The sequence below is a fragment of the Haliotis rufescens genome, unplaced genomic scaffold, assembly GCF_023055435.1.
Source record: "Haliotis rufescens isolate VD_foot unplaced genomic scaffold, xgHalRufe1.0.p SCAF_82, whole genome shotgun sequence".
NCBI classification, from domain to species: domain Eukaryota; kingdom Metazoa; phylum Mollusca; class Gastropoda; order Lepetellida; family Haliotidae; genus Haliotis; species Haliotis rufescens.
The window spans coordinates 949529-963985 of NW_025964375.1; the positions used below are offsets into that span (position 1 = coordinate 949529).

General features: G+C 39.1%; 1 protein-coding gene across 5 annotated transcripts in view; it reads left to right on the forward strand.

Moving 5' to 3' along the window:
* LOC124144228 (calcium permeable stress-gated cation channel 1-like) overlaps positions 1–14457 on the forward strand; it is an 88481-nt gene that overhangs the window by 57857 nt on the left and 16167 nt on the right. For 4 of the 5 annotated variants that reach the window (XM_048390098.1, XM_048390096.1, XM_048390099.1 and 1 more), the window contains exons 4-9: positions 139–174; positions 7499–7627; positions 9773–9912; positions 10967–11018; positions 13203–13311; positions 14084–14157. In XM_048390098.1, the coding sequence (XP_048246055.1) occupies positions 139–174; positions 7499–7627; positions 9773–9912; positions 10967–11018; positions 13203–13311; positions 14084–14157 (540 nt within the window). The remainder of the gene's footprint in view (positions 1–138; positions 175–7498; positions 7628–9772; positions 9913–10966; positions 11019–13202; positions 13312–14083; positions 14158–14457) is intronic. The other variant, XM_048390100.1, reaches the window with a different exon arrangement.

A 14457-nucleotide genomic window follows, 5' to 3' on the forward strand; every position in this document is an offset into this window, starting at 1 on the left:
TTCGTACGTTTTGTTATTTTTCCAGCAAAGAGTACACAATTTATGTAATTTGATTTCAGGGAAATGTTTTTTGTTTAATGATCACGATTTATGTTACCTTTTCTTTTACGTTCTTGTGTTTTTCCTTTTTTGTGACAGTACCCCTGTGAAAACTGGTGACAGTGGATACAACGTGTATGCTTTTAGTTGGTTTGACTTGTGTGTGTGTAGTGTTGGTGGCCTGTAGTGACCCTCTACCCTTGTTACTCCTTCTACCTGACACTGGATTCCAACACCCTGGTCTTAGCGTTACGACTGCCTACTTCCCATACTTATAAAAAATAACAATTACCGTATTCGACGTAATAAGCACCCTGCTCTAATATGCACCCTTAATTATGGACAATTAAATTCTGGAAAAATATATCTGTCGTATATAAACATTTCAGGGTGTCAGCATAAACCACAAAATTAACGATCTTTCAACTCTGTTAATTTTTTCACCAAAATAATATTCTAATAAGAGCCCTCTATCTCTATTTTTGAGAGCGCACTGGGTGCCTATTACATCAAATACGGTACCCATAAACTTATGTGGTTGTAGCTCTACAATCACTTTGTGAAGGTGTGTCTTGGGCCAATGTGCACAAAACGATCTTAGCTTTACGACTGTTGTAAGTCTGTGTTAGAATATGGGAGATTCGATCGTCGTAGCTCAGCACTAAGATCCACAATGTGATCTTACCGCTAAGATCGTAACTCCCATACTCTGACATAGATTAATGATAATCTGAACACTAATATGGTCGTAACTGACCTACCTGCGACAGTCGTGGTGCTAAGATCTCTTCGTGGAATGGGGCCCAGTTATTTTGTTTGTTCGTCACCATGAATGTCTTGATACTGCAGTGCATGGGGCTTGTAATGTTCTAGACCTGTATGAGTGATCTTAAATGTATAACTGCTGGGGAGACTGCTTAAAGAGATTCAGAATGTTACAATGCCCTGTGATCCAGTAAAATTTTGCCCTAATAAAACAACAGGTTAATACAGATATGTATTACAATATCTATTAATCTGAATTTGGAGGAAAGTGAGTTAACTATTTACTGATATTCTCCTGTCACAGTAAACACCCAATGCTGAAATAATTATTTTTCCTCTTTTACACAAAACCTGAAAATTCCTCACTTTTAGAAGCAATTTTCCAAACGAAAAGACAAAAAAAACCGGCCCGCCTGCTGTTCTAATTTTCAAAAGTAATTGCCAGGAAACTAATTTTGTTTTTTAGAAGCATGAGTGACAAGTCTGCCAATCAGGGCAGTTTACGCAGTGGCAATGAACAAAACTAACTTCCTGGTGCCATGCTTGATTGCTTTCATAGGATGACAGTGACATGCTGACTTTGCATATTTTTCTACAGCGAGACAAATGAGTTTTCTTACTTCTTAATAAACCTCGGTGGAGGGATACGCAGTCAGCTGCACATTTATATAAGTAACAGTAACCATGGTAACAGGAGGCAAGCCTGAGTCCAGGATTGTGTTCTCAAGTTCATCAAAACTCAACAAACACTCCGTCGGAAAACAGTATCCAGGATACTGGGCCTCAGTGTATATATAGACAGTTATTATTTAGGTTACATAATAATCATGCTTTCAAAAATATGCCCATGCAAACATGGGATAGCTTCTGTATTTCGCCTTGTAATAAGGCCTAGGTTCCGCTGATTTGACATTTAACTACACTGGTTTAAGGGGTAGGTTGCACTGGTGTGTTAATATATCAGTGTGTGTTTCTGCGATGTATATATGTGTGATTAATGACTGTCCCCCAACCCTTGTGTTCCTGTATATTTTCTGTTCCGAATGTCTTTGTGTCCAAGGTGTTCGTATTTTAATTTGAAACCTCAGTTGTCTTATGCTATATTTATCATAGTGATAAAAATGCAATAAAATTTCCTATCTTTTCTTTCACTGAATCTTAATTGTATTCATATTCAATGATCAGATATTAGTACTAGTTGTTATGGAGTGTGATGAAATGGTTGATGATGGCTCGTGTTTGAAGATCAACTATGAGCCAGTTTAACCAACTTTGATTTAAACACAAATAACTCCTCTTTGTTATGTTGATAAAATTCTTTTCCGCTACACAACAAAAGAAATCAGAAATTGTTAATAAATCTTTGAAAATTATTTTAAAATTGTGGTTTTATGGTAAGTGATTTTTAAACCAAGTGGTGTTTGATAATTAGGTAAGTATGTTCAGTAACATTCAGAGATATATGAATTTAATTGTCTTTCCAGAATATATGTATTTTTGCATGAATGTGGTATTTGGCATAACTGGGCATTTTAAAGATTTAGTTTTGTCAAGTTCTTGGATGATATAAATCAACAAATGCTACTTTCGAGCCATCCTTTTCATGGCCTTACGTCCTGAATTACCAATATTTCTTCTATCTTGTAGCTACCAGTGAATGCCCTAACGCTATGCATATCTGAGATAGTCTCTGCATAAAATCTTGTTAGTGGGGATCTAGTACTAGTCTAGATTGGCACATGTAATTTTGGGCCAATGCCACAAAGCAGTCTTCATACTTTAACATAGACTCCTGGAGATTCCAGGTAAGGACACAGGTCCCCAGCAACCTATGTTTGTTGTAGGAGGCGGCTAAATGGAGTGGTTGGTCAGACTCAGTGACTTGGATGATTCTAGGTCATTGTATCCCATGTATGGATTGATGCTCATGACGTCAGTCAGTAGATTGTCTAGTCCAGACTGTTATGTACAGACCTCTGTCATATAGCTGGAATATTGTTGAGTGATAACCAACAAACAAAGGTTAACCTAGACTCCAGATGGTGATACCACTAAGGTAACTGTGATAGGGCCCCTCACAATTACGACTGGAACCTGTTAATAAATCTATAACTTTAAAAAAAACGCATCCGTGGTCTAGTGGTAGAGCGTCCGCCCGGAGAGCGGAAGGTCCGGGGTTCGATCCCTGGCCGCGTCATACCAAAAGACGTTTAAAAGATGGTACTTGTTGTTACCCTGTCTGGCACTCGGCATTAAGGGGCTGGTCGGCTCGGAGTCAGTATACTGTGTCTGAGTGGGGCATTCATGTTAAACTGCGGCATGGTATCTCAGTGAGCTAGCACTATAAATCGTCATCAGTCCGGACTAGTACAAGCAGCCACACACACACATACACGTACATGCACGTCGCTATATAAGTGCAATAATCTTGGACGCGACGTTAACCCCAATTTCACCTCACCTAAAACTTTTAAAAAATAATAATTTTAAATTTAAAAGATTTTGCTGTAACCCTTATTGTCTGCACTGACAGGGTTCCACCGTACATGAGACGAGAGGCTGAATACCCTGTGACCGGCATTAGACTGGCACAAGATTTATGTAGAAACCATTCCGTGCCCAGGAACCAGTTTCATTATCTCGATCTGCATGTTTGCACAAACAGGATTAAAAATAACACAATTTGATTGCATCTGTGAAGATTTATTCAAATTGAATGTAAAGGAGACCCGTCAGTGAGTGTTTGGATGTTGTCGCTACGATTGATTAGTAAATAATGCTCAGACCTGATTCTGTGACTGAACCAAACTGATGCAGGACAGTTTGTGTTGAAGTTGTTGTTGCTGTGGTAACCGTCTTCCACTAACAAAGTCACGTCAAGGAATGTTCTTGTTAAAATACACAAAAAGACATAAGAGAAATATTATTGTTCCATATAGGCATCCAAGTCTGGTCTCCAGTATTGACCTTGTCACCATCACAATGTTTGGATAGTAACTCTTTAACTGACAATTCCAGGAATTGGAATTAACCAGAGTACTAAACCAAAATCGGATTTATCCTTGCATCAGAACTAAAGAAATAACTACATGAGAAATAACTGTTGAGATTTGTAACTAAACAAATACATATTGCGTATTATAGAACTTCTTGGTTTTAAAGTTTAAGATTGAATTGATGGATTGAATCAATTCATAAGCGATCTGTCAAGTGTCAGATTTGTCAGATTTACATTAAAAAACAATTGATGATGTGAGGCAGATACATAAGTTATCCTACAATTGGGAGATAACCAAACAATAATTCTTGGATTACATAAGATTTGCTTCTTATCATCCTCATACAAAACTCTATTTCAAAAGTGACCTTTGATAGAAATCTGTGTAAACATGTATGTTAAACACGAGGCCGGTTCCACACCACCATCTTAGCGCTGTGCCTTTTGTAAATTAATGTTAAAGTATGTGAGTTATGATAATCTTAGTACTAAGATTGTTGTTCAATGTGACTCGGGACCCACTTCCAATAGGTTATTATAATACTAAAGGCATTGTAATACTTCATCATAGACTTAGAACAAACATAGCTTTAGGATTCCCTGTGAAAACAGGCCAAAAACTAATATTACTCTTTTTGATTGAAGTAATTATTCTGTTGAGCTTTGTGGAACACAACCCACTCCCCAGCTGCATAATATTATGGCATTGAGACAACCATAACTACCATATCTTTAACTGCATTATAGAAGCTGACGTAGCAATGAAGACAGAGTTCACATGGATTTCAACCTCTTTATTCTTCAATGTGGCATTTCAGTGCAGATGCAAGTAGCTTTGCCATACAAGTGCTAGAATCTGTACCGAAACGTCCTTGTTGTAGGTACTAGCATCTCTACCGAAAAAGGCTGGATTTAGGTACTACAATCTGTACTGAAACTTCACATCGAAAAAATCATCGTTGAAATCTATAAGTCAAATCTGTCTTCATAACGAGCCTACTTTTACACTGACAATGGTAGAGCTCCAAGTGCGGATACAGGTTTATCTAAAGGAGGTGTGCACATCAAAATCACTTTGTGTTTGCTAGTCATGTTAGTTTTGTTGAAATGTCGCCAAATGAGCAACATATAGTGTGTAATAGTTTAAAGGTGACACTGATTACCTATGAAACTTCAAAATGTACCGGTACTCTATGAAGATCCAGGGTAGAACAGGTATGCTTGTCGTAAGTGGCGACTAACGGGATCGGGTGGTCAGGCTCGCTGACTTGATTGATGCATGTCATCATATCCCAATTGCATGGATCGATGCTCATGATGTCAATCACTAGATTGTCTGGTCCAGACTCGATTATTATCAGACCGCCGTCATGTAGCTGGTATATTGCTGAGTGCGGTGTTAAATGACAAACAAACAAACAAACCCTGTTACAAACAAGGTGTGTGAGCACCCCTCGCCAACCTGGATCCGCATATGAGCTCTGCCATCACTTTCTGTGAGTGACTCCCTGAGGGTTGGAGAATGTCTCTATGAACTGTTTCCCCATAGTGCTAGTCCAAGCATGCGTCAGAAGGGTTTACATGATCTAACTACATTACTCCCAGCTCAGCATGCAGGTTGCCATGGATACATATACTAAATGAAGTATACTACTCAAAAGAAGTTAAGGAACACCCGATTATTTCATATTACTACAGTTCATCTTATGGGCGGCCATTCGGTCAAAAAATACAAAGTTGAAAAAAGGACAAAAGTACGCAATTAAGATCAAATATTACGAATAAAAAACTAAATGTTACTACTAAAGGTCAAAATACAAAACAAACAGACGAGGGTTAAACATACAAAGTTGAAACAAATGTCAAAAGTACGCAATATTAATAGTCAAATGTTACGAAAAGACGTCATAAGAAAATAAAGAACAATGTGTACGAAAGAACGTCAGTGAGCACGAAAGGACGTTTTCAATAAAGAACGTCAGTAAGCACGAAAGGACGTTGGCAATAAAGAACGCTAGATGACGCTGCAATTTGTAAAACATCCAAGTTTAATTGCATTGTTCCGCCGTGTATATATGATAACTGCATGCCGAGGTGCACAATGTATTACGTCATTCCTCATGCACTCACCGTCTGGCGTCACACATATATACACATGTGTAATCCAAGATCTGCCTAACATTAGTACATGTATTTTGTATACAACCTTCAAACATTTTCATCAACTTACAAGTTGTCTTTGCCACAAATATAAATGTGGATGTAAACAAGCGATATGAATATGGTTTTAAAACGAACGCTGGCGTCGTAGATGAAAATCGATTTTCTTTATTTTTGGCGAGCTATTTTTCCTAACGAATGTGTAAGTTATACATATGCATACAAATCCATTTGATATATATTTGTTGTTCAGATATTAGGCAGCATTTTGTTCGCACACAGTTTCCGAAAAGCTGTTAAAAATAAAACTCGGCATGATAGCACCCTAGTGTTGCACCAAGCATGAACAGTTATTGGATCATTGTAGATGAATCCTAGATTAGCATGAAGTGAGTGTTTTTTGAAGGTTTTATACAAAATACAGGTACTACTGTTAGGCAGATGTTGGATTACACAGTATACTGTATTTGTGAAAAGGCCCTTTAGCGGTGACAAAGCTTAAACACAACATGTTTATACACAATGTATTCATTATACATTATAAATACATGTATATATATATGTGTGACGCCAGACGGTGAGTGCATGAGGAATGACGTAATACATTGTGCACCTCGGCATGCAGTTATCATATATACACGGCGGAACAATGCGATTAAACTCAGAATGTTTTACAAATTGCAGCGCCATCTGGCTTTCTTTATTGTCTACATCCTTTCGTGCTTACTGACGTTCTTTATTGAAAACGTCCTTTCGTGCTCACTGACATTCTTTCGTACACATTGTACTTTATTTTCTTATGACGTCTTTTCGTAACATTTGACTATTAATATTGCGTACTTTTGACATTTATTTCAACTTTGTATGTTTAACTCTCGTCTGTTTGTTTTGTATTTTGACCTTTAGAAGTAATATTTAGTTTTTTATTCGTAATATTTGACCTTAATTGCGTACTTTTGTCCTTTTTTTCAACTTTGTATTTTTTGACCGAATGGCCGCCCATATCATCTATCATGGCATGACAAATTAACTATACTAATATGAAAGAAACAGGTTTTCCTTAACTTCTTTTGAGTAGTATATATATATCATGTATATATCGACATGTAACTCATTTTAATATACAAGTCGCACAGAATTTCTGCAAAGTAACACATTGTAGAAGGAAATGTTGTTTCTTTTTTAAATACATAAGTATAGTCATGATAGTTCTCTCAATCGTTCACCCGGTTGAAACAACAAACGGTGATGTGACTAAACATTTCAACATCAGTGTAATCGGTCCTTCAGTTGATGATTTGTCTTCAACATTATCATTTGTTCTGAATGTTTTATATTTTATGTTACTGAAACTTCAATCTTTAATGTCACCTTTGACACAGTTGTCAGTTTTTGAAAGAGGGGTAACTGGTACTGCAGTGAGTGATAGCCAGACACACATGTTCCATGGGAGACTCGATCTTGTTCTTTGTCTGCTGTGGAAACATACGTGAGTCACACTTAAAATCATTGACAGAGGGCATGGTGTATTTGTAGATGGACGTCCCTGTTTTATGGAGAGCATGACCAGCGGTCACTGATTGGTTCACAGGAGTCACTGGACACAACGATCCACTCTCAGGACAAGGGGCTGTTCTCATGGATTCCTGCATTCTTCAGGGTCAAGTCAGTATTTTTTGTAGTTTCATCCATCTCCCTTTCAGTTTGGTAATGGTATGGTTACTCCCCTTGGTATTTTGTTTTATAAACATATACACATAGATACACTCAGCCCTCCTCAGTCCAAAAGGTTGTCTCGGCCAGCAATGGGAGAAACCATATTGGATCTTGTTTTACTAGTTTCATTAGTTCATGTGACTATCATATCACATAACACAAGACCCGTGAAGATCTGGGATAGAATAGGTCCTCAGCAACCCATTCTTGCTGTAAAAGGCAACTATGATTGTTGTAAGAGGCAACTAACGGGATCGGGTGGTCAGACTCGCTGACTTGGTTGACGCATGACATCATATCCCAATTGTGTGGATCAATGCTCAGAATGTCAATCATTGGATTGTCTGGTCCAGACTTGATTATTTACAGACCGCCGCCATATAGCTGGAATATTGCTGAGTGAGGTGTTAAACAACAAACAAACAAAGATGATACAATCTGGCAGCAGGGTGATACTTGTCAATGTTGTTGATATCGAATTGTATACCTAGTTTCTATTAACCATTACAGTGATATCATGCTGACTATTGGCAGTAGTTAGTATTTTGGTAGGGACTAGTCCATTGAGGTAGTAGGAGGGTAACCGAATATGTTGAGTTGACCCCCAATGTAGACCCAGTACAATATTGAATGTTGGCTGTAGCAAAATGAATGTGATCATAAACATTTTGCATGATTCTGTATGCTTTAGGAAATACTTAACCACAGATTTGTGAGAACAAAACAAATCAGGCTGTTGTCATGGTTATAGTAAGTTGCTAAAACGGTAGTGATGTACTGTTCCACTTTTACTATTCAACATCCACCGGTCTAGAATACATAGCTACAATTTGTGCCTAACATTCCGCTCAATCTCATTACTATCAGATCTTAGTTCTTGCTACAGCTAAACAAAGATCTGAGGACATCCCATTAGGGGTCACATCAGAACGACCTTTCATCCGACCAATCAGAGCGTAGCTTACCAGATCATGAAAGTGACAGTCAGAATGTGATTTCTAATCATGCAGGCTCGAAAACTTTAAAACCGGGTATTCCAAACGATAGTTACGGGCTTAACGACTAAATCTATACAATCTAGACCATATATTAGCCATTCGAGAATGCTCTTTTGTTCAGGTTTCAAATTTTTAAGCGAGAATTGTCAAAATATGTTTCGAAGCGTAGTCGCCTATTTGAAATTAGTGGGATAAGGCACGAGAAAGCTGCCTTCTGATTGGCTAATGTCGACTTCCTGTCAGTAATTCCATTGGTCGGTCAGAATTTGCGAAAGGTCGGTCTGACGTGACCCGTAATGGGAAGTCCTCAGATCTTTGTTTAGCGGCAGCGAGAACTAAGATCTGATTTTAATGAGATTGCATTCCGCTGAAGTCTGATGCTGAATTTGCTGAACCCTACACAAACTCTGACATTGTGCAAATTACATAATATCATGGAAATATCTTTACCTCCTTTACTAAGCTACAGTGATTTGGGTTCAGCAGTCCTTGAATATATGAATTTCTACATCACATGTTTGTTGAGCAGTTTTCAGGACAATCAGTACACTTGTAAAGTGTTTCAGTAAATGTTGGTGGAATCCCTCCCTTTTCAGTTTATGTTTGTAAAAGAGCTGAGTACCACTTGGTATCATGCGATATGATTTGTATCACAATACAGACTGACGATACTGTAGGTATCACAATACACCACATCAAATAGTAAGAAATGATGAATCACTGAAATACAGCTCTAAAACCTTTCTTCATAAATTTGTTTATTGTTACCGGTATCTCAAAAACTTAAACAATGAAAATCACAAGAAGTAAGATAGTTTTAAATGAAGGGATGGTTATTAAATGTAACAGTTAGTCTGCGCTTCCTCAGCTACCATGTCCTTGTGCTCTGCCATCCTTAGACGTGGCGCTGTGCTACTTCTGCCATTATGGGAGATAACTCTATTAGTTCCTGTTCTATTTACAGCATATCGAGATTTCATATACTGTCAATTCAGATATCATGTGCACCTAAGTATCGATGATATCGAAGGTATCAGTGAATCGTTACAGCCCTAGCTTGTATTCTGTGGCAGTGAGTTGTTGATGTGTGTTGCAGAGATATTGACATCCTGCACAAGTGTGGGAGGGATGCGGTGCAGTATCTGTCCTTTCAGAGGTACCTGCTGGTGTACCTGGTCGTCATCTGCGTGTTGTCCATCGGGGTCGTCTTGCCGGTCAACTTCCAGGGCAACGTCAGTGAGTACCGCAGCCGTCAGTCACTTCACTGCAAGGTTATCGCAATAACAGAGCTTTCTTCATCTAGGTCTAACTTCACATCAAACCCCTGGATCTTTCAGCATCTTATCACCACTGTGTTTGTAACAGCAAGATTGACTGACACGTCATTTTTTTTAAAATCAATTGTCAAAATAAGGTCTCTTCTGTCATGTTTATAAGAAAATCAGAGTAGAGAAAAGCATCAAATAAGTTGTTTCTCCCATCAACCAAATTTTGTGTCACCACAATATCTGACCAAGTATGTCAGTGTACAAGAATGCATTTGATTTGCAATAAACTGATGTAAAGGGTAAGCAAAAATGACAAAAAGATAAGACCCTGATCACATTGTTCTGATTCTAGAGATTAACCCTGGGTTTAGCTATTCTGGAGTCTAAGGGACTCTAATACATTTGAGTTTGGGGATTCAAGGCATAAATATGGGAGACCCGGCTGGCCTGCTTCACTGATTTCCATGATTGTTTTGGTGTCATATCATTTCACATGCCCAGAACCTTAAGCCTGTTATAGATGGGGATTCTAATATTGGATTGAAGAAAGTCAGCCACTGAAGCCCTGAACATTGAGTGTATTCTTACCAGAAAAGGAAGTTATATGTGACGTACAATCTACAATTTTGATAACCTTGTGTCATCCTTTCTTGCATTCAACAGGCCTCTCAGTTTAAATTTTTTAATTCACTATTTGTATATGTGCAAACCCTATTCTAGGGCAAAGAAGGTCCAAAATATTCTATAAAGTATAAGAGGTGTCTAAAAGAGGGTGTCATTATTCCAGTTGTCAACCGCTGCTTTGCTTGTCCCGGATTATTTTAATAGGTCAGCGTGATGTGGCTGGAATATTGCTGACTGCGGCTGAAGACAACATTCACTTACTTAGTGAGGGCAGCTGATCGAGGATGTCTGTGTGTGTCACCATCCCCCGGCGTGGCACACAGCTCCGGTTGCATGTTATAGCTATGGTGTTGCTGATGTAGAAATGCTCATTCATTCGCTCATGTTTGCTGTTTCAGTTGGGAATGCATCTGATTTTGGCCACACTACCATTGGCAACATAGAGCCTAAGTAAGTAGAAGCATATTCTGATGTGTTGTACTGGGGTTTAGAGGGATATTCTGATGTGTTGTACTGGGGTTTAGTGGGATATTCTGATGTGTTGTACTGGGGTTTAGTGGGATATTCTGATGTGTTGTATTGGGGTTAAGAGGGATATTCTGAAGTGTTGTATTGGGGTTTACAGGGATATTCTGAAGTGTTGTACTGGGGTTTAGAGTGATATTCTGATGTGTTGTACTGGGGTTTACAGGGATATTCTGATGTGTTGTATTGGGGTTTACAGGGATATTCTGATGTGTTGTACTGGGGTTTACAGGGATTTTCTGATGCATTGTACTGGGGTTTAGATGGATATTCTGATGTGTTGTACTGGGGTTTAGAATGGATTCTGATGTGTTGTACTGGGGTTTAGATGGATATTCTGAAGTGTTGTACTGGGGTTGAGAGAGATATTCTGATGCATTGTACTGGGGTTTAGAGGGATATTCTGAAGTGTTCTACTGGGGTTTAGAGGGATATTCTGATGTGTTGTACTGGGGTTTAGAGAGATATTCTGATGTGTTGTACTGGGGTTTAGAGGGATATTCTGATGCATTGTACTGGGGTTTAGAGGGATATTCTGGTGCATTGTACTGGGGTTTAGTGGGATATTCTGATATGCTGTACAGGGGTTTAGAGGGATATTCTGATGTGTTGTCTTGAGGTCTAGAGGAATATTCTGTCATGTTGTCATGAGAGTTTAACAGTTTATTCATATATGTTGTATTTGGGTCTAGAGGTTAGTTCTGATGTGTTGTATGGATGGTCCAGAAGTAGAAGAGTATTGCAAGCAATATAATATAGGTGTCTGAACATTTGCTTTGTTTATTTAGCTGAATAATTATAAACAATAGTTTGTTAAGTCAGGGCAGGTTAGTGTCTTTTGTAAGTGCAGGTGGTGACAGCAGGCAATACTGGTGTCCATATTTTCATTCTTAGTCTAGAAATGCTATCATGCTGTTTGCTCCCACCAGTGTTGGCTCTGCTTTGGAAGATGGGCTGTTAAAGGTGTTTCTAGCCAAGATAGCATCAACAGTAATTAACAGGGTCATCAATTACCTAACAGGGTCAATTTAGGGACGGGAGTTTGCATCGTGATATTGATTTCTGCCATCTTGTGTGCAGTCTGAGAGTCTTGTGGAGGACTCTAGACACCGCATCAGACCAGATAGATTAATGTCTATGCGCCGATATAAGTACAAGTTTTTGCCTACCGTCCTCTTGGGGTGGTCTACAGGGGAATAATGGGGGCTAGGAGCAGAAACATTGATGATGCTGGTTGTCAGTGGCCAGAGGTCAAGAGATGCCAAGACTTGTGGTATTCATGAACTTATTTGCAGAATTGTCCTCTTGATACCAGAGATACCTATCTTGCAGAATAATTGTTTTTGATCTTCACATTTCCATTCTCATACTACAAATACAATTCGCTACCAAATCTTTCTTATCTTTAATTTTGCACAGAATGTCTCGTGTTCATGTTTGTAATTTGATAGGATTGCTAATTTTAGTGTCGCCTGTATTGACCTTGCCCTTCAGCTCACCCTTCAGCTCACCCCTACTGTGGGTGCACCTGCTCCTCAGTATTAGTGTCACCTGTATTGACCTTGCCCTTCAGCTTGCCCCTACTGTGGGTGCACCTGCTCCTCAATATTAGTGTCACCTGTATTGACCTTGCCCTTCAGCTTGCCCCTACTGTGGGTGCACCTGCTCCTCAATATTAGTGTCACCTGTATTGACCTTGCCCTTCAGCTTGCCCCTACTGTGGGTGCACCTGCTCCTCAATATTAGTGTAACCTGTATTGACCTTGCCCTTCAGCTTGCCCCTACTGTGGGTGCACCTGCTCCTCAATATTAGTGTCACCTGTATTGACCTTGCCCTTCAGCTTGCCCCTACTGTGGGTGCACCTGCTCCTCAATATTAGTGTCACCTGTATTGACCTTGCCCTTCAGCTTGCCCCTACTGTGGGTGCACCTGCTCCTCAATATTAGTGTCACCTGTATTGACCTTGCCCTTCAGCTCGCCCCTACTGTGGGTGCACCTGCTCCTCAATATTAGTGTCACCTGTATTAACCTTGCCCTTCAGCTCGCCCCTACTGTGGGTGCACCTGCTCCTTAATATTAGTGTTACCTGTATTGACCTTGCCCTTCAGCTCGCCCCTACTGTGGGTACATGCCCTGCTGGCTGTCATCTACCTGCTGCTGGTTGTCTTCATGCTCAGACACTTCTCTGTCAACCTGGAGTTTGATGAGGATGAACAAGTGAGTAACCACAAACAAAATTGTCAGTTCTTTCATAAGCTTTATATGCTGGGAATGGGTTGGTGAGTGAATGTTGTTTATTCAGCAGTCCTCATTATTCCAACTGTAAATCAGCTGCCTGTAAATAATCTAATTTGGACCATGCAGACAATGACATGTGCACACACAGTAAGCCATGCCGTAGAGCCTCACCACCCAATCCAATCCAGTCTTCTACTCCTTACAAGTACTAGCTTACAAGGGACCTATTCTAACCCTTGTCAACATAGACCTTACACAGAATTGTAACACTTCAAGTGCAAGATCAGATTTACAAATGTCATTTCTTATTTTCTCACTATTGCTAAACAAAGATCTGAGGATATCCCGAACGTCAGAATGACCTTTGCGAACTTTGACCAACCAATGAAGTGAATAAGTAATAAGAAGTAGATATTAGCCAATCTGAAAGCAGCTTACTTGAGCTTTACAGAACTAGTTTCAAACTGGTGACTTCTCCAGACTTCTCGGTAAAAAATATTTTGACATTCAAAATTAGAAAATTGAGCAAAATAAAATTTGAAATGTCTATAATAGATGGCGAGATTGTATAGCAGTACTTCTTCCATTTCAAATGTTTATACAAACTGAAGCGATAGATGGACGATTATTTTGTCATATAAATGCTGTGTGGCTGATGCACTATTTTCAACATGTTGATATCACATATTGGATAAATGTAAGATGTATGATGCTTGTTTCAAAATAATAAAGTATGGCGTATCTTCCACAGGTGTCCCGTACACTGATGATTTCCAACATCCCCACCAACAAATGCTTCGCAAATATCATGAAGCAGCATTTCAGGTAGGACGCCACATCAGAGGAGACAATCTGGCATTCTTCTTTCATATATCTTGAAAGTGTTAGAATAGGCCATACAGAGTTATCTCCCTTTGTCAGCTCCTTGGTCAGATGTGATTGGTCAGCAAGAGACCCTGTATAAGTATTGATAAATGTAAACAAATTAAGTTATTTAAATGTGGAGGTAGCATTTGGAGAGTTGAAGACCAACTTAGTTTCTAAGTTTACATTAATTTTATTCATGAAAGTATGTTTTTAAAGGTGCTTATGCCTGACACTACATGGGATTGTTTGCATTGGATT